Source organism: Rattus norvegicus, chromosome 14, assembly GCF_021556685.1.
Source record: "Rattus norvegicus strain SHRSP/BbbUtx chromosome 14, alternate assembly SHRSP_T2T, whole genome shotgun sequence".
Taxonomy (NCBI): domain Eukaryota; kingdom Metazoa; phylum Chordata; class Mammalia; order Rodentia; family Muridae; genus Rattus; species Rattus norvegicus.
The window spans coordinates 15125091-15146678 of NC_141547.1; the positions used below are offsets into that span (position 1 = coordinate 15125091).

At 50.9% G+C, this 21588-nt stretch overlaps 1 protein-coding gene across 8 annotated transcripts in view; it reads right to left on the reverse strand.

Moving 5' to 3' along the window:
• The window catches only part of Shroom3 (shroom family member 3), a 296424-nt gene that overhangs the window by 4862 nt on the left and 269974 nt on the right, over positions 1-21588 (reverse strand). For 5 of the 8 annotated variants that reach the window (XM_087582879.1, XM_087582881.1, XM_087582880.1 and 2 more), the window contains 5 exons: positions 18317-21521; positions 12302-12372; positions 8660-9478; positions 6774-7265; positions 4809-4959 (listed from right to left, as the gene is read on the reverse strand). In XM_087582879.1, coding sequence (XP_087439005.1) covers positions 4809-4959; positions 6774-7265; positions 8660-9478; positions 12302-12372; positions 18317-21521 — 4738 coding nt within the window. 8 annotated transcript variants of the gene reach the window in all.

Sequence of the window (21588 nt, forward strand, 5' to 3'; positions counted from 1 at the left end):
GTACCTGCTCGTATGTACGTGCGCCACGTGTGTATATAGATGCCTTGGAAGCCAGGGAGAGTCACATCCCCTAGAGCTGTTAGAGAGTTGTGAGCCCCTCAATGTGGTTGCAGGGAACTGAACCTGGGTCCTCTGAAGAGCACCAGATTCTCTTAACCACAGCCATCTCCTCTGCCCCGTGAGACAGATTTTAATAAAATACTAGTCTCTCACGGGAGCTGCTTAACTTGTAAGCCACTGACATTTACCCACTTAGCTTCTCATCTGACAAACTGCTAAGTCAGGCTGTGTGAGACGCTATTTATAAGGGTTCTTTTTCTAAACATAGTTCAGCACACCCTCCTCCTACCACACCATCTGCACACGAAACATCCTGCTGGGTCTTCTCACCAGAGAAGCGCAGACTCTTGAGTCAGAGACCGGCTCTGACTTGATCACTGTCAGGGGGCCCACTTCACCTGTGCCACCAGCAAGAAGCCCGCACTACCTGCCGAAAGCTAGCACAAAGCTAGCACGCCTGGCTGGCCTCATGCTCTGTGGTAGGCAGAGGCAGGGCCTCGAAGCTCAACCACTGCTTCCACCGCCCAACAAACAACACTGGCGTTGTCCCGGCTTCACTGATATGCACAGCGAGGCACGGAACACGCCCCAGCCCATACAGTAAGTGGCACAGCCAGCCTTAAACCCAGGCTGTCTGGCTCCAGGGAGCTGACTGCAATTAGTACTTTAAAATACCTCACAGAACACTGGAAGACAGACATATGGACACACCTTGTTTTCTGTGCTATCACACGGTCAGGCCATAGTCTGAAGAAAGTCCAGCGCTTGTTGAAATAGGTGCCTGGGAGGCAACACCCAGCTTCCCCACTGCTGCCCCTGCTCTGAGGCTTGTGCTGCTGCATCCCCAAACTCCACTGCAAAAACACTTAGCCTCTGCTGGCTGTTTTCGTCTCAAGAAAAATGTAGCACTTCTGGCTGGGGCAGAGTTCAGGCTTCTGCCTAGACTTGGCAAACCATTTCTACCTGATGGGTTTGTTTTCTTTTACTGTAAATGCAAGATCCAGGACACCGCATGCTAACGGGGCAGTTTCAGACAGCAACGAGGCCAGACTTCCCTCACACAGTGTAACCAGATCGAAGCAGAGGTGACTGGGCCTGATGGTGATATCTAGCTTCTCCAGCACGATCTCTGCTAAGAATTCTGCCCCACTTCTCCTCCAGGAGGCTTGCGACTAGAATGCCACTGTATCTATTTGAGATGGTTCCTTGGTGCCAGTTAAGGTCAGGTAAGATAAGGGAAGTAATGAATCTCCAAGGTCAACCATCTCCCCAGACAATGTGCACGGCAGCCTGGAGCTGGGACTCATCCGGACCACCCTTCCTCATCCACCCTCCACCACAATTCCACCACCAGCTCCTGCCTGTTCTTAAATAAAACGACACCAAACCTCTTTCAGAAAGCTCTCAAACTGCTCCCAGGGTGTTGATCACACTTGTGTCTCATGACCACACCCACATCCAGTGACTGCATTTCCCTCCCATCCCACCCAACTCCAGACACAGCTGCAGAGGGACTTTTTGGAAATGCCAATCTGCCTGCCTTCTGCCAAGCCCCAGCATGTGACCTCTGGTGTGAGCCACGATGTCATAACCACCGCAGCTTCTCCTGCATGTTATAATTAAGTCCTGGGAGTCCGGGGGGGGGGGGGGGGCGGCGCATTTTGAGACCAGGAAGAGTGCACATCAACAACCCAAATGGGTGATCGTCATGCTTTTCATTCCTTGACAACCTCGGGGCAAACTGAGAACCCTTGTCTGCAGAGCCGGAGGAGGCTTGGGTGAGCTGGTGTGGGAGCCTGTGCTCGCTCTCTCCTCTCTCAGCTCTGTCTCCAGTGTGGCTCTACTCAGGGAGGCCCACCGCACAGTGGTGGTGCAGCCAACCCTGGGGTCTAGAGTGCGAGGGAATCCCACTCCATTTTCCTTCTCTCTCTCTCTCTCTTTTTTTTTTTTTTTTTGGTTCTTTTTTTCGGAGCTGGGGACCGAACATTTTCCTTCTCTCCACTAAGGAACTGCACAGCTGCACAGGCTGCCATGAGTGAGGACCCGTTTGTCCAGCTACAGGACTAAGAATAGGAATCTTTGGGAGCCAAAGACTGTGTGGGAAACTTCTGGAAAAGAGGGAGCTGGGCCACAAGATGCTTAAAACTTGGCATGAGCTCTTGGTGGGATTGGGGGCGGGGATCCCCACTTTTAAGTGGCACATGTAGGAAGAGACAAAGAGTACATCAAGGCTCTGAGAACTGGGGTGCATTAGAAATGTTGCTAAAGTCCCAAACTAAAGCCAGAGGGACACAGAGAGGACAGAGTCACATAAAATCACAAAGGCTCCCAAACTGGAATGGGCGTTGGAATTACAGTCTGGGCCTATAGGAACCAGGCCTGCCTCAATCAACATTCTCCAGAGGGAATGCATTCTCCCAGGACCCAGGGGCTTATAGCACAGAATACAATATATAGCTACTTAGGTATAATGGACAGAAAAGGTATCGCACAGATACTAGACTGGAGATAATTCTGACATTAGGGTTATCACGGTCTTTAAAATGTTTTCTTAAATAAGCATTCTTCATCATAAGAGCAAACACACTTGAAGATTCAAGCAAAAAGAAACTAAAGAAATGAAAATTGTAGAACTGATACTGATGATAATCTGAAACAACAAAACCACTGGAGGATTGAGCTAGGAACGGAACCTGAGGTCAGACAGACACAAACTAACCAGTGTACATAAGAAACTCTAACAATGACTCGTTCAGCTATGCATAAGGTAACAATTCGTAACTAAAGAGGCAGAGGTTGAAAATGCCCTTATTTATCCACAGTCTCCGTGCTCGCACAAACCACAAGCAACGTGATGACAGGCATGTGGTGAGGGGAAGCAGGTAGCCACCAAGAGGAAGATCACATTTAAATGCCTGGAAACTGTTTCTCAGCAGTAACAGAAAGCAACATGTCTGCATACATGGCACACACATGACAAAAGCCAGCCAACCGGGACTTCGCATCCAGAGAGGCATCCTTCGGGAATGAGAATGTTCTGGAAACAGGCAGAGGAAACCACATCACTGCAGATCTCTCCTGAGGGAGATGCTAAAGGAAATCTTTCTCAGGATTTCCACTGGAGAGGAAACAAGGCCAGAGAGGAACCTGGACCTCCTGCAGAGAAACTCAGCAGAAATGGGAGGTGGGGAGCTGAGGAGCCAACGCTGCCTAACAGGACCCACCCATCAGCCACAGCCGTCCCGAAAGCAACAGAGCAGGACAGTTTTAAATGCTACTGCTGTCCATTTCACTATAAACCATGCCAAAAAGGGGACTGGTGGAATTTAAACAAAACGAAACAAGCAGAACCCCACGCAAAGCCCTACAGCCCACACACGGACCAGAACTAAGTAGGGCTACTTCATTTCCTCAGAGGACGAGTTAATTCTGTAAATATAAAATGAGGAGCTGGAGAGATGGCTCAGTGGTTAAGAGCACTGACTGCTCTTGCAAGGGATCCAGGTTTAACCACCTGCAACTCCAGTTCCAGAGGATCTGATCCTCTATTCTGACCTCAATGGACACCAGGGATGTATGTGGTACACACACACATCACCTATACACATAAAATAATAAATCTTTTAAAAGCGAAGAGGAGGAAACGTAACGTGTACTTTGCTTCTTTACTGTAATGCAGAGAGGTCAATACGCAGATGGCAGGACAAAGGAAAACACTCAGTTAAAGATGGGGTGGCATATAGATAGCTCCTTCTCTGTGGTAGAGCAGAGCCCTCTGGTTCCCAAGCACACAAAATGGGCACAGTCATCAGTACCGACAGGGAGATGCTAGGAGGGGTTCCACAAAGCAGGGCTCTGAACGGGAAGCCTCTGGTTGGAAGAAATGTTTCTGTAGTGGCTGTTGTCACATGCAGCCCAGAGCTCACAATGTTCTAACAGGATGCCTCTCAAGGCTTTCTCTGTTTCTGGGGTGTGTGTATATGTGTGTGTGTGTGTGTGTGTGTGTGTGCGCGCACACGCGCCTATGTTCTGTGGTTTTACCCAACACATTAAGAAGAGGGCCTGGGGAAAGTATGTACAGTAACCGGAACCCCATGTGCACGTCCTCCTGACATCACCACCACTGGAGCACACATTCTACGCTCCACTGAAGTGAGCCACACATGTCCTTTTGCAGAGGGCATGGCTGGGATCTACGGAGGGCTATAGGCAAAGTGGAAGGATGCTCTGCCCTGCAGGCACAGCCTGGCCCAGATCTCCACAGTACGCAGGGAGGCTGTGGCAGCAGCGAGGTCATCGTAACATGCTTGACATTAAAGGTTCTGCAGGAGTACCAGATGCTAAGGGTTACATTCCAACCCATGTACTTTAAAGCTCTTCTCTGAGGCACTGCAAGAGCTGGGGGTGTGTAAGGTCAGCCTTACCTTTTCCTAGATGTGTCTTGACAGCCGCTGCTTTCCCTGTGCAAAATTTTAAATCTCTAGTTTTGCTCTTGACATAAGCTACCACCAGCTGCCGAGAACAGCATCAGAGTCCCTGAGGTCCGGTCCCAGCTCTAATAACTCAACCCCTCCAAGCTTTCGTTCATCATTTGCAGAATGACAGTGACAGTGGCCTTCCTGCTCTGTCTGCTCACAGACCTCTGAGAATGCTCAGAGCCGTCAGTAGGGGCTGGTACTTGTGGTCATGACAAGGGCCTTCGCTACCTGTGGGGGCGAGAGAGCAAGTGTCCCCCCCGCCCCCCGTACCTTTTTCTCATTGACGTCCTCCTGCTCCTCCTCCTCCCGCAGCTCCTCCGGCATGTCTTTGATTTTGTTCAGCAGTTCCGCCTTGGCAGCAGAGACACTGTAGTATGCAGGGCAGTTGACCAGCACACCCGCTGCCTCCTTGTGGTCGCTCCTGAAACACACAGCGTGCTCAGAGCAGCTCTTCACATTGGCTCACTAGGAAACGTGCAGAGTTCTACTTAACTTTCCCCCAGAAATAATGACCGGTGAGCGATTTGCTGAGAGTGACTCTGCTGGGCGCCTAAGACCAGGCAAACCCGGGATGCGAAGCTCCTGAGGGATGTGCTGGAGATGGGATCAGGAATTTGAAACCAGCCAAGGCTACTCCATCTCAAGAGAAATTATTACACAGGGGTATGGGGGCGCTCAGGGCTGTCCGAGAAAACCAGGAGCTGCAAACCATGGTGTCTCGTGCTGTTTGTTTTACCACAGTGGAGCTGCTTTTCATAATCTGTTTTGTGTTTGTGAGGAGCTGGGGGTGGAACTGGGATCCTCAGGCATGCCAAAGGGTTCAGACGCACCCGGTGGATGACTCACAGAAGTAAGTTCTCTTGGAGAGAGATTTTAGCTCTTCAGTGATATATTATTTACTTCTGACCCTGTGATTTTACTAAAGAACCAGGCATACAACACCTTCACCGATCTCCTGTAAGCAACGTATCTTCATGTAACCCAGGAAGCTGGAGAAAGCCTTCAGGTGCACGTTACAGCTTCCATCAGCTTCTACCCAGCGCTGTCCCAACTAGGAGTCTGATGAAACCTCACAATGCCGTTCGCCACAATGGGACTACATTTACTTTCACCAGAAGGTGGTGCATGTCATCTTTTTGAAACCATTTCACCACCAAATTCTCGAGGGAATATAAATTCTCAAAGACATGTTTTCTAAGGATACTCTGTGAAACTTCTTTGGGCCCTTGCAGTCCCCAGCGGACTGCCCTGTATTGTGCAGGTGTCCAGTGTTAGCTACAGTGTGACTCTGGATAAGCCACCACGCCTACGATCCATAGCCTTGACCCCCTAATCTGAAACTGAAGAGACGGGCAAGGAGAGTGCGAGGCTGTGAACCGGATGCACTCTGAGAACATAGCCCACAAGTCACAAACAAACAAACAAAACCAAAAAAAAAAAAAAAAAAAAAAACCTATGCACACAGCTCTTTTCTCCCTCTGGCCCAAATAAAACAGTGTTCCCGCTGCTGATCCAGTTATGATCAGCTGCAGGTTTCTAAACGGCAAACCCTATTTGGGTGAGCTGTTCTGTTTGTATTTCGTCTGGAAGCCGCTCACTGCTGAGTGTCGGTCTGTCAATATTATCACTGCAAACTAAAGAGGAAATAAAACCCACTCTATATCTTCCTGCTCAGAGTCCCTTAACCAAGTATGTAAGAAAATCTCAGAATAATTCAAGAACTCCACGAAACAAGAAACACAACTGCTCACAGTTCTCCTGCTGTGGCTGGGCCCTGGGTCGGAGTTCCAAGAGCAGCAGAGGGCTTGAGAGCCTCCAGAGCAGGGGCTAAGTGACCCCCATATGCAGTGGAGCGTTTCCCACTGAGATTTGCTCAGGACTTGAGTAAGCGCTCACCTCAGTGCATCCAAGTGCACGTCCTACATAGTAAAGGCATCTATTTCTCCAGGCCCCTCCCCCTTTCATAAAGACTGGTCCACTTTGTTCTTGTAGACGCTCCCTTCTCAGCACTAAGCTTCGGGGAGGTCCCTGAAAGTGGCCTATGACAGGTCTGACGATCGATCGAGTGCTTACTGAGCTAGGGACCCTCCACTCTCACAGTGGTCCTCTCCAAGGTGCCCTGTGAAGATGAGCTGCAGTGATGTTCCTGTGAGGACGTAGGGGCGTATCATGTCCACACGTATTACTGCCCCACAGAAGAGCCAAGTCTACAGGGGTGGACTACAGGGGACTTACGTCTCGACTTCCCACCCAGCACGCCTGGTGGTGCTGTCTACGGCTCTCCTCTCAGCGTTCTCCTTCAGCACACCAGCATCCCTGGGGAACAGACCCTCCATCAGATCCATCGTGGTCTTCATTCTGGAGTCCGGGTCCAAAATGTCCGCCAGAGACTTGTCTTGGTGGACAATTTCCTTGGCGAGAGCCTCCGTTCGGATATCTTCTGAAGTCTTCTGGGGCTCAGCATGGATTTTCTTCCCTAGATCCTGAGTTCTGTCAGCAGGTTCGTAAGTGAGGTTTCGGGCCTGGCTGGGACAGGGCTGCTTGCCAGGAAAACTGTGGAGCGGAGGCTGGGCGCTCACTCGGGCAGCAGTGCTGGACTCGGCTGCTGAGCCTTCGGCCGAAGTTTGGGGTGGGATGGCAACCATTATCTGACTTCCTTCTGCATGGCCTGCCCCGGGCACCTGTCCTTCCCTCGTGGCTGTCACCCTGGGAAGTCCGCAGGAACTGCTAGGGGAAGAAAAGAGAGAGCGGTGAGGAGAGTCGATGGTGGTGAGGATGAGGGCACAGGAGATGCCACAGCTTCCCAAAGCAGGAGCTGGCGTGAGGAGGCACATCTGTGGCGCTCTCCCACAGCCACGGGGTTCCAAAGGGCCTTCTCTTGAGCCAGGGCTGGTCCCTAGTTACAGTCACTTGGAATTCAGTTTTGAAGAATGTTGCTCTTGGGCCCCAGAGCAACCTTTCTGGAAGGTACAGACAGGCAGAAGGTAGTGGTGGTGAGTGACCTCCATGGCATCCAGGAGATGATGCCCTACAGAACTCACAGAGATCCTCCTGCCTCTGCCTCATGAGTGCCCGGATTAAAGACATGGACCACCATGCCTGATCCTATGAGGTTTTCTTGTTTGTTTGTTTGAACATTTTATATATATATATATATATATATATATATATATATATATATATATATGTGTGTGTGTGTGTGTGTGTGTGTGTGTGTGTGTGTGTGTGTGTGTGTGTGTGTGTGTAGCACTGGGCCGTATATGTGTGGGTCCCCTCTTCTACCATAGGGGGTCTGGGGATCAAACTCTGGTCATCGGGGTGGTGGCAAGCTGCCTTACTAACTGGCCTATTTTGCTGGATCCCAAAAGAGAATTCTGTTATGAGCACCCACTAGTCTCAGAAACTGGGTTGGGAAATGCCTGTTCTGCATCAGCCTGGCTTAACGTCACAGGCTGTTAGCTCCATCCTGTGCCTCTGTGGCATGGTGTGTCTGCAGAAGGTGACCATCGCAACTCAGCCTCTGTGTGTGTGTGTGTGTGTGTGTTTTGACTTCAGTGTTTTCTCCAATGTCTGTTCTATCAGCAATAGAAGCATTTCTGAAATTAATGTATTTAAACGTAGAAGTGCTCCATCTGCATGTATGTCTACATGCCAGAAGAGGGCATCAGATCCATTTTATAAATGGTCATGAAGCCACCATGTGGTTGCTGGGAATTGAACTCAGGATCTCTGGAAGAGCAGCCAGTGCTCTTAACCCCTGAGCCATCTCTCCAACTCCCCCTCCGCCCATCATATTCTATTTCTTATTTCTTTAACTGATCCAAAACTCAGACCAGAGGAAGTGGGTCATGGCTCTTGAAACGATCACTTCTCTGCACACAATGAACGCTAAGAAGTGGGTCATGGCTCTTGAAACGATCACTTCTCTGCACACAATGAACGCTAGCCCCGCAAGGCAAGCGAAGGAGCAGCCTTGTGAGCTCCTATAAAGAATCTCTGTCCTGGGCCTCTCCTGTGAGCAGCAGAAGGATGTCCTGGGACCCTGGCTGCAAACACCTGAGAGTGAAGGATGGCCACTTCCCCTCAGCAGAGGCTTGCCCTGGCTGCGCCTGCTCACTCACCCGCTGCCGGGCTCCTCGGATACTTCGCCATCCAGCGGTGCCTCACACATGGCTTGGGGAGGAGGTGAAGGAAAGTCATCTGAGCCACACGTTAGAGGCTCCTGGCTCAGTGGAGAAGGTGGTGGTGGGGGCGGGGGGAGAGCTTCAAATGTGGGGCTTGAAGGAACCTTGGGGTGCAAGTCCTTCACGAACACCTCATCATCATAGTCCCCCCGGGGTGGCGGGGAAGCTTGTAGGGCTGACTCGGATATTCGGAGAGAGATCCTCCCTGGAGTGTCTGGGTCAGAAGTGCTGCACGAACTCGGAAGACTCAGCTGGTTTTTATAGTGCTTCAGGGTTGCAAACTCAGGCGCCGACGAGGCGTCCTCAGCAAGGCCGTCCTCTTGGACTGCGTGGGCCCACTTCCAAGGTCGAGGGGGTCGCTGAGGCAGGGACGCCCTCTTCCACATTCCCTCCTCTAGCTCATGGCTTCTTGGGCTGGGAGGCTGCGTCACTGCAGAGGCAGGGGAGGGGAGAGGCTGATGTCCCATCTGCTGATCCATGTCAAGCTGTGAGCGGTAACCGGAGGGGACAGGTGATGGCAGAGGGGAGCTGAGGGGGGCCACGGAGGAGACTCTGGCATCTGGGAAGTGGCCGTGCATTCCTGCTGAAAGTGGCCTAGGGCAAGGTGCTCTAAGTTGCTTCAGATGATCTGGGGCTCCGGAAGATTCAGTAGAGGAAACCACAGTGGCTTTGTAGCCTGAGCCATTCCAGCAAGTGGCAGGATGGTGCAGGGGCAATGCCTGCTCCTTTTGGCCTCTGTCCGAGCAGCTGAGAGGCCTGGAAGGGGGCACAGATGTGAGGGTCAGAGCTCTGCAGAAAGGACAAACAGGAAGCAGCAGAAACACAGAGGAGGACCTCACCCCAGAGCTAAGTACTCTTCCTTAAACTCAGTGCCAGGCAGGCAGAGCCCCCGCAGGGAGGGTCACAATCCTTTTACTAACTCCCTCACAGCCTGTCTCCTGCTATGGCACACGTGTAAAATGGCTTCTGAGGACAGGCTGTAGGACATGAAGGAAAACAAGTCCTTTCTTTAGCTCCTTTCTGGACTACTTTGGGGAACAGCTCCAGGTTTTGGGGAGAAAGACTGATGCCTCTGAGTCTCCCTGGAGTCTGTCTGAGAGCGTCTGTATGGCTGCTGAGTCTGAAGGTTGGGTATTAGCATTTCCTGTTCTCTTAAGTTCTTAGTGCTTCCATTTCCTAAGACAAAAGGGAACACGTGAACAAAAAGGAGGGAGTTGTCTCCTGAGGAGCTAACTCAGTTACCTCTGCAGGGGACTGACGATAATCACAAGATAGTGCCTTTAGCGAGTGTCTACAGTCACTAAGGAATCCCAACAACCAACTCTGATAGATGCCCTTGTTACTGAAGCAGGGGTGGAGGGGGCTGGGGGAAGGTGAGAGGAGAAAGTGTCCACAGCACTGCTAGCCTGTGCTTGTGACGCAACAGTTAACGTGAGGATTACAAAGACAATCTCTAGCAAATCCTGCCATCTGTGAATTAGGATCCGTAGTTCTGCAGCTGGCCACGGACGGGAACCTGGAGAGCAAGGGAGCCTTTTATTTCACCGATCTGAGGCCTGGGATGGAGCTGTGACCCTTTCCTACATCCCACAAAACCATTAAGTGCCAGGTAAGGATGACAGCCTAGGAGGGGAACCGCACGCAGCCTCCTGCATGTTCTTATTTCTGTTGGCTACAGATGGTTGAGTGAAGGGCGGGCCTCTCTCAGAGCTTCTCCATCTCGGATGTGGCCTCCCAACCCCCATCACAGACTCTCTCACTGAGTCAGTTTCTCCACCAGGGACACCTATGGGCCTCAGAGGCGAACCCTCTCGGGATGCTTTTTACTTCTAGTCATACCTTTTGGCATCCCCGGCACCTGGCAGAGAGTACCCCAGTTAGTTCACGTCTGATGAGAGAACGGTGCCAGCCACTCTCCAGACTGGAGGATGGGACCGATTTTAAACTTAGCATCTGAGCTGGGTATGGTGTGCACACCTGTAATCCCAGGGCTCTGAATGCTGAGGCAGGAGTAAAAGTTCCAGGCAAGCTGAGGTCTCTCCAGCAAATCCCTAGACTACAGGGTGAGAATCTTCCTCAAAACAAACAAAACCAACCGACCTAACAAAAAGCAAAACTTAGTATCCTCTAGGGGCCGACTAGGATCTGAGATTCACGAGTAACTCGGTGCCGTAATCGCTTCTTGCATGTATGTCTAGAGGCACCAGGTAAGGAGCCAGTCTTATATATTTAGATGCTTTTAGTTTATGTTTGATCTCAGCTCACCATGCTAACATTACATCCCTTTGAAAGCAGGATTTAAGCTAAATGGTTCATTTGGTTGAGCTTCATAGTGACTGATTTCCTGTTTTCCAAAAACAATCTTGTTCAAGTCCTTTTATCATGGGGTACTGATCCCAGTATTCCAGAATGTACTTTTTGTTTAAGGATTTACTTCATTTTAACTTTTTAGCGTAACGCATTTTAGATCACGTGTGTGTGTGTGTGTGTGTGTGTGTGTGTGTGTGTGTGTGTGTGTCTGAGCGGGAGAATGTGCACATAAGTGCGGGTGCCTGAGAAGGGCAGGGGCTGAGGTGGAGATCCCCTAGAGCTGGAGTTACAAGCAACTCTGAGCTGCCCAGCCGTGTACTCTGAAAGAGGAGCCACACTGTACCCTCCTCAGCCCCATCAATAAGGAAAATGTGGGACCAACCTTCTTACATTTGAGGAAACCTTTGAACTGATGATAAAACCCTTTACGAGAAGTTTTATCTCCAGCATCTGGTGGTGGTGCTGATAGAGTCGGGGGACAGTAAAGACAGGGTGCTGCTCCCTAACCCAGACTGCCTCTAACTTGGGAGCCCTTGGCCTTCTCCTCCAAGTTCTGGGGATGCTGCAGGCAGGCACCACTGCACACGGCACCGTATGTGGTGGGTGTAGCTCTGCCCTAGCACCCTCGCCTCGTGTGCAGAAAGGCTCTGGCTTTGCTCCCCAGAACCAGAGGAGGACAGTTCTCCTTGCTGCAAATCAAACCTCAGGAACATTTTACACACTGCAGAGGTGAAGCCTACATGTTCACCATAAAACTCCATTTCTCCCCTCACCACCCCGGGACAATTACCATTCTACCTTCTGTTTCTGAGAATCTGACCAAATGCCTCGAGTGAGTGGATACCGACAGTGTGACCCTTTTCGTCTTATTTCATTAAGCTAATAATATCTGCAAGGTTCTTATTTGGTAGGATTTCTTCTCTTTCTAAAGTTGGACAGTACTCCATGGTGTTCACACGCTCTGTTTATACAGTCCTTCCCCGATGGGAATCAAGAATCCTTAACTGTTTCTGACTCCCGTCAATAGTGAACGGCACTGCTATGAGCTCACAGGCCAGCCTTTCTCAGACTCTTCGGGATGTACACTCAGGAGCGTAACTGTTGGGTCTCACGCTAACTCAGCCTTCAGTGCTGTTTTCTATGCCACTGATTTACTGTCCCACAGTGCGTGGGGTCCTGACCTTTCCCTTTTGCCAACATTTGTTTTTTGTTTTTTTTTTGTTTTTTGTTTTTTTTTTTTGTTTTTTCTATTACCACATGAGTACATACCTAGATCCAGGGCCAGCCAAATATGGATCCTTCACAAAACCAAAGCCACTGTCTTCTCTGAGGAGCACATCCTTGAAATACAGGAAAAAGGCAACATTAAATAGGTGTTTAAATTTACCAGTACAGTGCAGGTGAGGAGGAGGATGGACAGCTGTGTTCTGGAGACCTGCTATGCTCAGCTGTGTCCTGGAAACCTACTATGCTCAGCTGTGTCCTGGAGACCTACTATGGTCAGGCACTATGGCAGCACACTTACAAAGCCCCACACTGGTGAGGAGACAGGCCCAGGATCAACTTCCTTCAGTTTCTGCAAGCATCTCCCCTCACAAGAGTGTTTTGTCAAGTAAGAAAAGTCTGGTAAGTACTATTCTGGAGTTCACAGTCACTGCAATGACTAAGTATGGTGGTGAGGACACAATTTCAATGGGCCAAACCTTTCCGATGGCAGTGGGGAGAACGAAACACAACAGGAAGTTACAATTCTGCAACCTTCCACATGTCCTGAGTTGGAACCCAGTCTGTAATCAGGCTATAGTAGACTCTTCCGATGAATACTATAACACTGATGGTGCAAACTCTGTCCCACGTGACCTGGTCACCACAAGGAGGACAGTGTTGCTACAGATGATAATACAATCAGCTCGCCATTGTTTACAGTAATAGGACACAGGCGGGAAATGAAAATTCATATATAATCTGAAGCTACTTTTAGTCACTTATTCACGTTTTACTCTTCCTAACGGGATAAATGCTTTTCAAGGCCTTATTCACGTTTTTGTGGACTGAGATTCCTTCCGTGTGGAAGAGAAACTACTAAGCAGTGAAGACTCGAATGTTGACAGCGGACCCAGTGCTTGGTGGGAACTGAAGTTCAGGTCCCTAGAACTCACATAAATGCCGGTGATCATGGACGGTGATCCACCTGAAACTCTAGCACTCAGAAGTGAGAGACAGGGGACCCCGCCCTCCCCCTTGGGGCAAGCTGACCAATTAGTTATACTAGTGAGCTCTAGGCTCCATGAGAAACCTTTTAGTCCTCAAAGCCCTGCAAACATATACACAGGTAAACAGAAAAGTCCAAGGTTGGATGGAGACACAGCTCAGTGGTAGAATGCTTGCCCGGCATGCATGAGGCCCTAGGTTCAATTCTCAGCACTGTCTTCCCCCCTCCACCGCTGCTCCCCCAAAGTCGGAGGTGATTACAAGCAGAAGCAGCACATGCCCAGATGTCAGTAATTTCACCTCTCCCTTATTAGGTATATCACTGTGAGCCAGACACTTTGCTAAGTTTCTTGAATGGACTATTATTATCTAGTTGACATTTCTGTTGAAACTGCATGCACCCATGTGCGCATAAGTACAAGAGTACGTGCACGGTCAAGTACGCGACTGTGGCCCAGAAATGCTGCAGTTTTTTAACACGAAGTTAAATAAACAGAGAAAGTAGGATTCAAGCCAGGATTTCTTCAAAGCCCAAGATCTTCCTGTGGAATTCCTATGGGTTAAATGCGGCTGACTGATGCCCTGGTTTGAACACAGGACCCCCCTGGTTCTCACTATGGACCAGAAGCTCCTGTTTTCTGTTGACACGAGTGGGCCAGATTTTGCCAATAGTTAGCTGGAACAGCCTAGGAGCTCCTGGCACAGTAGAGTTCAATTACATCCTCCGTATTTCGGTATACGGATGAGGCTAACCGTCTGCATTCGTGTGGTTTGGCCCCAGAAATGATATTTATATGGGTGTGCATTTAAAAGGGCGTGAGAGTTAAACCCAATAGTCAGCTATTGAGAGAATTTATCAAATTTCCTGTTAATTAAGATACCCATCTGTATTTTTACTACCACCCTCACCCCCAAAGCGTGGGCTTTGTACTTGCCAGGCAAGTTCTTAACCACTGAGCCATACATATCCTCAAAAATCTTGGACAGAAGGAAAATGTCTTCTCAACCTAGTAGAAAGGAGGATATTCTTGTGTGTCTCCACTGTCAAAGAGCACTTGACTATCAGGGTAACACAGAAAAGAGCAGCAGTTGTAGGAGAAACACCGGGCATAGACATAAACTAACTTGGTAAACATCTGTGGTAACTTGAATATGCCTAGCCCAAGGAGTGGTACTATTAGAAGGTGTGGCCTTGTTGGAGTGGGTGTGCTACTGTTGGTGTGGGCTTTAGGACCCTACCCTGGCTGCCTTCAGATGAAGATGTAGAACTCTCAGCTCCTCCTGCACCATCCCGGCCTGGATGCTGCCATGCTCCCACCTTGATGATAATGGATGGAACCTCTGAGCTGCCTGTAAGCCAGCCCCAATTAAATGTTGTCCTTTTAAGACTTGCCCTGGTTGGGCTGGAGAGATGGCTCAGTGGTTAAGAGCGCTGGCTGTTCTTCCAGAGGTCCTGAGTTCAAATCCCAGCAACCACATGGTGGCTCACAACCATCTGTAATGGGATCCGATGCCCTCTTCTGGTGTCTCTGAAGACTGCTACAGGCTACAGTGTACTTATATATAATAAATAAATAAATAAATCTTAAAAAAAAAAAAGACTTGCCTTGGTCATTGTGCCTGTTCCCAACAATAAAACCCTAAGACAGAATCTAACTAACTTTTGATAGTTGTTTCAAAACTATCAAGAGGTAAGCGGATCTTTGTGAGTTCACCTCCACAGGAGCAAACCACAACCCAAACACTGGTTCTCAGCATACGTCACACTGTCACCTGAGGTCTATAAAATCTCAACCTGGACTCCCTTTGAACAGTTCTGTGACAAACAAAATCCAATGGCAGTCCACGGTGGGGCATTGGCTTGCAATACCTACTGAAGTAAACTGTGGATCACACGGAGAAACTAGCCATTTAAATATAAGTAATAACTGATAAGAACTAAAATGAGATCCATTTACCATCTGGTATCCTCAGACACCAGTCATTTAGGTCTCACCCCCCCTCCCCGCCTACCCACGCCCCCCCCCCCCCCCAGCAGCCTCCGTCTATCAGGGAAACAGCATGGTTGAATGACTTAAGACTTGAGCAAGGCAGAAGGTCTCAAACATTATGCTCAACCGCCTTGGGCAGGTTTGGTACCCTTGCTAGGTACCAGCCGCCCCTTTGTAATCTGACGGTTACCGTATCAACCTCACCGCACAGACGAAGACTAAACTAGTGACTGGCACACAGTAAGAGCTTGATTAGTGTGGGCTAATTGTGATTTCACAATTCATGGAAAATCAGTTCTGTCAGTTATGCTTAAGCTGGAATGGGTGCTTCCTCTCGGCTGCTACCAACAGCTTACCAGCTGTGCTCACAGAATCAGGCCTGCATCCAACATTTCCGTGTGAGGCGCTGATCCTGGGCAACTTGCCAAGTGACATACCACCTCACGGCGAATGGGAAGGACCCTGAAAATACAGTCTAGACGAACCTCAGAATTAAGTTCTCTAGAGCTTAGTGTCTTTTTAAAAAAGGTTCTTCCATATTTTGAAGCGTTATCTTATTTTTATTGTATGTGTGAATGTTTCATCTGCATGTGCATCTGTGCACCATGTGAGTGCCGGGTGTGTGCAGAGGCCGGAAGGTGTAGGATGCTCTGGAGCTGGGCTTACGATGGCCGTGAGCCGCCATGTGGGTGCTGGGACCTGAAGCTCCATCCTCTGCGAGAGCACCTTGTGCTCTTAACCACCGAGCCGCCTCTCCAGACCTGAGACATTTAACCTCTGTAATGAAGCAGCAGAGACATTTGGGTACTTCCTGAAGCTTTGCAGGGGCCCAGCGCTTGAAGATGCTTAAATCTGTCAAGGTCTTGCTGAAGGACAGCGAGGGGCTAATGAGCGATAGGCTCCATCCCTTCCTAACAGTCCTTTGTTCTGCAACTGTACTCTTCAGACGAAGAGATACAAGTGGGGGTGTGGGGGGTGGACGGGGGTAGTGGTAGTGTAGGTGGGGTGGGGTGGGGTGGGTCTGTGACGGATGCTGCACATTTCAGACTGAATACAAAGGTAGCCAGGGAGAGGCCACGTCTTGTCAAGGTTGGAGTAGCTCTCAGGCTATTCCTAGTTCAACATCGTGACCCTTGTGCAGTTATTACTTCCGGTCTCCAAAGTACCAAGCATTATGCATGGCTCTCCAGATGACTTGTCTTGGGGAAAGTACCTGACTGGAGACTTTTTGAGAAGGACGCCCATGGAGCAGTTCACTCCCCACAGTGCCAGAAATAAACTCCTGAGAACGTTGGTTTTCACTCAGTCTGTACAGGGCTGCTTACCTTGCTAGATAGAGCTCACTGAGGCTAGGAGAAAAATTCTTAATTAACTAAACCTTTACAGAAACCTTAGGTAACAGGTGAATTCTTTAAGGTTACAATTCCAAGAAATAAAAATGTAAATTTATACTTCTAATAATTAAGTTTGAGTTTACAATGCAAGTACTTACACAGTAGGGATAATTCTGTGGTGCCCCCTCCTACCTGGTCCACACTGTTTTTGCTACTAAGCTATTATTACACCCTGAGGCCCCGAGGGTTGTTTTAAGCACAAATAAGGTAAGAGATGAAGATTTGCATGAAGTTAGGCCCCAGGCATCTCTCTAGTCAGGCAGGGACGAGCTGCTGGGTACAGGAGGCAGCTCAAGAATGTCTCCCAGTGTTGGTGGGAAGCTGAGTATTTCCCCGACTACTCCCTCCTTGGCTGCAGAGTCCCCAGTGAAATATCAATTAAGTGTGGTGTCCCCTTAATAAAAGAGTGCCTAAATACCATTCCGTGTCCAGTTACCCTTCTAAAAACAGTTTCTCAAATAATACAAAGCACTTAATTAGGATTTGAAGGAATCTCACTACTTCAAGATAAAATAAAACGTCTGCTCGAAGTCTATTTCCCAAGTGACCAGTTTGTGAAATATTTTGGGGGGAAGCGAGGCATTTAGTCATCCATCCAATTCCCCAGGACAGAATAATAACATTTAACAGGAGGCCTGTTTTTTGCCTGTGCTCCTCTATCTTTCCTTTTTCTTTTGAGATAGGGTCTCTCTACAAAGCCCCGGCTATGCTGGAACTCACAGAGGTGCACCCGCTTCCTAAGTGCTGGGGTTAAAAGCATGTAAATCCCCCTCCCTTTTTAATATTATCTTTACAATATTGGGACAGAAGAAGAAGTTTCTTGGGAGTTCTATGTAGTAAACCACTGCTATACAAAGTTGTTGAAAAATCTTGTTTGTACCTACAGATTTTAAGGGATCCACAGGGAAGAAAACAGTGCTGCAGGCTTTGAATCACCTCTGTGGGAGTTACACTTCGGAGAGAATATTCCTAGACAGTTCTGAAAAGAAACTGCCTAGGAGAATACAGCATGTTCTCTCAGAAGGATGTGTATGACTGGGTATGTGTACGCACACCTTTCAACACGCTGGGAGATGGGATGTTTCCCAAAGTCAGTCAGTCAGTCTTTGTCTCTCTGTCTGTCTGTGTCTGTCTGTCTGTCTGTCTGTCTGTCTGTCTGTCTGTCTGTCTCTCTCTCTCTCTCTCTCACACACACACACACACACACACACACCCTACATAAAGTATCAAAACCTGGCCTGGTGGCAAGGGTTTTTATTTCAACTAGTTGTAATTCTGAGAAGACGGACTGAAAAGCTCAAGGCCAGCCTAGACAGCTTAGCGAGACCCTATCTCAAAGGAAAAGAGGCTGGGTGGGTATAGCTCCGTGGTTATAGCACTTGCTTGGCACGCATAGAACCCCGTGTTCAACTGCCAGAACGGCAACCAACCATAAAACTACATATCTGAAAAGCCAAAACAACTATATAGATTATTGATGTATCTTTGTATGGAAACCAGGTAAGGTTAAGAGGGAAAAAAATCGCAGAAACAAACAAACAAACAAACAAACAAACAAACCAGTATTACTTTCCAAGATTTAAAAGAAAAGAAAAACCGAACAACAGAGAGAGGTTAGGAGAGCCCAGCTAAAGCTGTCAAGAGTAGGAAGGAGCCAGACCTTGGCCAGGTGGCTTGGCTGCACCTACCTGACCTTTCTTGTCCGAGGTGGGAGACGACCTGGACCTCACATGCACAGGAACGGTCAGTGTGTCCGAGCGCTCCAGCAGATCCTCGGCTGACTTGGACTTCCCTGACTTCCCGACCACCATGTCCCAGGAAGGCGGCCCTCTGGAGGTCCTGTCCATCCTCTGGACGCCCCTGGGTCCGCAGTTAGCTCCACTGAGCAGCTGCCTGGGGGCCTGAGGGTCCCAGCGTCGTCGCTCCCCGACTAGGCGTCCGCTGGCAAAGGAGCTGCTGCGATCTCGGGGCGTCTGTGGACCATCTGCGGCGGACTGATGGGGGTGCTCCTTGCAGGGCAGCACCTCGGGCTCCCGTAGCGAACTCAGGCTGCAGGCGGAGGCCAGGCCGGGGCCTTCGGGCGCCGCGGGGACCGCCTGAAAGTAGACGCTCTGTGCGCGCTCGCGCAGCCCGGGTTCCGGCGTGCAGGCAGCTCCAGTGGGCCGCTTGCCGGTCTTGCGCTGGATGTAGTCGGCCAGGGCGCTCTGCTGGAACTGCTTCAGTTCAGGGCCAGACAGGCTGAGCGTGGAGCAGGCCTTGCTGTCGCGCTCGAAGAGGCGTCGCCGGTCGGCCACGGTGCTCTCCGAGAAGCGCAGCTGCGCTGGCCTCTGTGGGACGCAGTGCACGGACTCAGCCTCCTCCGAGACCCCGACCTCGTTCATCTTCTCCGGCTCCGAGTAGGAACGCTTCTTCTGCTCGGCTGTGAGGCGCCGGCGTGCCCCTCTGCGGGCAGCCTGGGGTGCAGGCGGGGTCCCTGTGGCCGGGGTCACGCTGTGTCTCTCCCGAGGGGTGTGCGGGGAGGACAAGGGTGCCGAGGCCTCGGGGCTCCGCATGCCCACGTGGGCAGAGGCGGGTCGCGGGCGCCAAGGCCTCGAAGTCGCGGGGGTGCCCGGTTCCAGGTCCCGGCGACGAAATGATGTGGCCCCCAGGACACGGGACTGGGCATCCTTGATGCTGTTCCTGTAGGCGCGGCTGAAGGGTGCGTCTAGGAGGGGTGACTCGGGGGTGCTGGGCCTATCCTCCGACCACGAGGCTTCTCTCTCCGCCTCACTGAAGAGCTGAAAGGTGCTCTGGCTGCGGAGCAGGCGGGCCTCGGGCCTTGAGGGCTCGCTGCCTCGGGCAGGAGGTCCACGGCCATCTGCAGTGGTCCTCCTCAGCAGCTGGTTGCACTGCTGCCTGGAAGCCTCTTCCAGTTTGGGCTCCCCGTTTGGGGGGTTCTGCTCCCCATTTCGCAGGTGTTCGGCGGCGGACTCAGAGAAATGGGAGCTGCTGGCTTTTGGATCATCAAGGTCACTGCTGGAAGTACTAGGAGTGGGGCCAGTCCTACCAGGCCTGTAGCTGAGGGCGTAAGCGGAGCTGCCCACACTCGTGGGTCTGTGGCGCCCTTGCTCTCGCTCCTCTATCTTAGAAACCTTCTCCAGCACGGAGCAGTGGGGCTTCTTGTACTGCAGGGCAGGGGTACTGCTGGCACTGAGCCTCCTCTGGCTCATACCGGATGTCTGCTGCGGTGGCGCGGCCAGGGGCTCTTCATACCTGGAGTCTGCACTGTGGAAGGATTCTGCAGCGTTCATTTTCCCCTCGGGCCTTGGATAGGAAACAGACCTGTCCAGGTAGCCCCTGTTGTCGGGCCCTGCTTTCCTCCCAGGGTCCTCCACCTTAGTGGTGGTGGTGGCACAGGTGGATCTGCCACCGGGGTAAACCTCCAGGCCTTCTCCTAGGTCCACGCTGCCTTGTCTTCTTAGATTTTCTGGAATATTCTGGAGAGGTGAGAAGGTCGATTTGGTCCCACCAGAGTTGCCTGGCAGGCCCTGGCCTTGGCCTTCCCTCTCCACTTTCTGCCTGAGGTTGGCATTGTGATCTTCCTGAAAGTCACCCTCCCAGGGCTGGAAGAGCCTGGAAGGCCTCCTGTCATCATCACCCGCGTGCGGGGCCTGGGCCTGAGCAGACGGGAAACTGTGGTGATTAGAACACGGTCTGCTGCCACCACCGTGAACGTTCTTTCTCTCGCTGGGGTATAGGCTATTGCCGTGGGGAGGTGTGACGTGTCTCTTGAGGGAGGAGTCTTCATTTTCAGGCACTGAAGAAAAATGGACTTTGTAGGGGATGTATTTGGCCGTGGGTTCTGGCTTTTTCTCCACTGGAGTCACCGAGTCGTGTTCTGGGGGCTGACAGAAGGCAAACCCAGGCCTGCTCACTTCTTTTTGATTCCCGTTCTCGTCTAAGGCAGTCATCTTGCTACAAGTTCCCTGAGCAGCTGTGTATCCACTCTCTTTGACCAGTGCAGGGTAGACTGTACCATTACCACTCACAGAGGGCTGGGGCACCTGGGCAAAGTGAGGCTCTGGAGAAGGTACCGGATAGATGCCCGTGGGCAGTAGAGGTTGGCCAGGCTGCGTCTTCTGGGTATAATTATGCTTAGGTTTCACTGGGGGGCTGTTCTCCGGGCTCCTCTCTGGGACGGTATGTAGCTGTTCCTCGACGAATGGGGTTTTCTGGGAGCCCAAAGAGTTCGTCTGAGGACGGCAGAACCTTTTCTGATCAAGGCTGGACCAGGAGCTGGGACGCTCACGATGCCGGAGGGCCACATAACTGTCACTGCGAGTTGGGGGCATGGGTGCGCCAGCCTTATGGGGTGGGTTGTCCGCAGTCTCCGGGGAACCAGAACACTGCTGGCTCCAAGGCAGGGGAGGTGTTCCCTTGCCCCGAGGAATGCTGTGCCATTTAGCACAGCCCTGACTGTCTGCTGAGGTGTGGGCATCCCTACCTTGAAGAAGCAAGGCTGAAGGGTTCACCTCATACTCTGAAGATACTCCCCTCCGGGTATCGTAAACTGTCTTGACATAGCGAATGTCTGCCTGCCTCATCCCTTCTAGGAGGCCGCCCCGGGCAGGAATCATGTCCAGGGAGCCTGAACGTTCTCGGGCAGAGCCACCCGGGGGCGGGTACTCGAAGATGCTGGAACTGGTGGAGAAGGAGCTGTAGGCCGAGTCTCTTTTGTTATGAAGGTGGCCTAGCTGGTCGATGCTGCTCGTGGACTTGGCAGGGGAAAGAAGATGGCAAGGTGGGGACCCGCCACGGGGACCCAGGCTTTCCATGCTCCCCTGGGAGCTGCACCGGTCAGGGCTCCGCCTCAGATAAGCATGGTCGTAGTTGGAGAGGTCACTCGTAGAAGAGCTGGCAGAACAGGAGACAAAGCAGTCAGTCTGCTGAGGGGTTATTCTGTGGGCTCACAGACACAGGA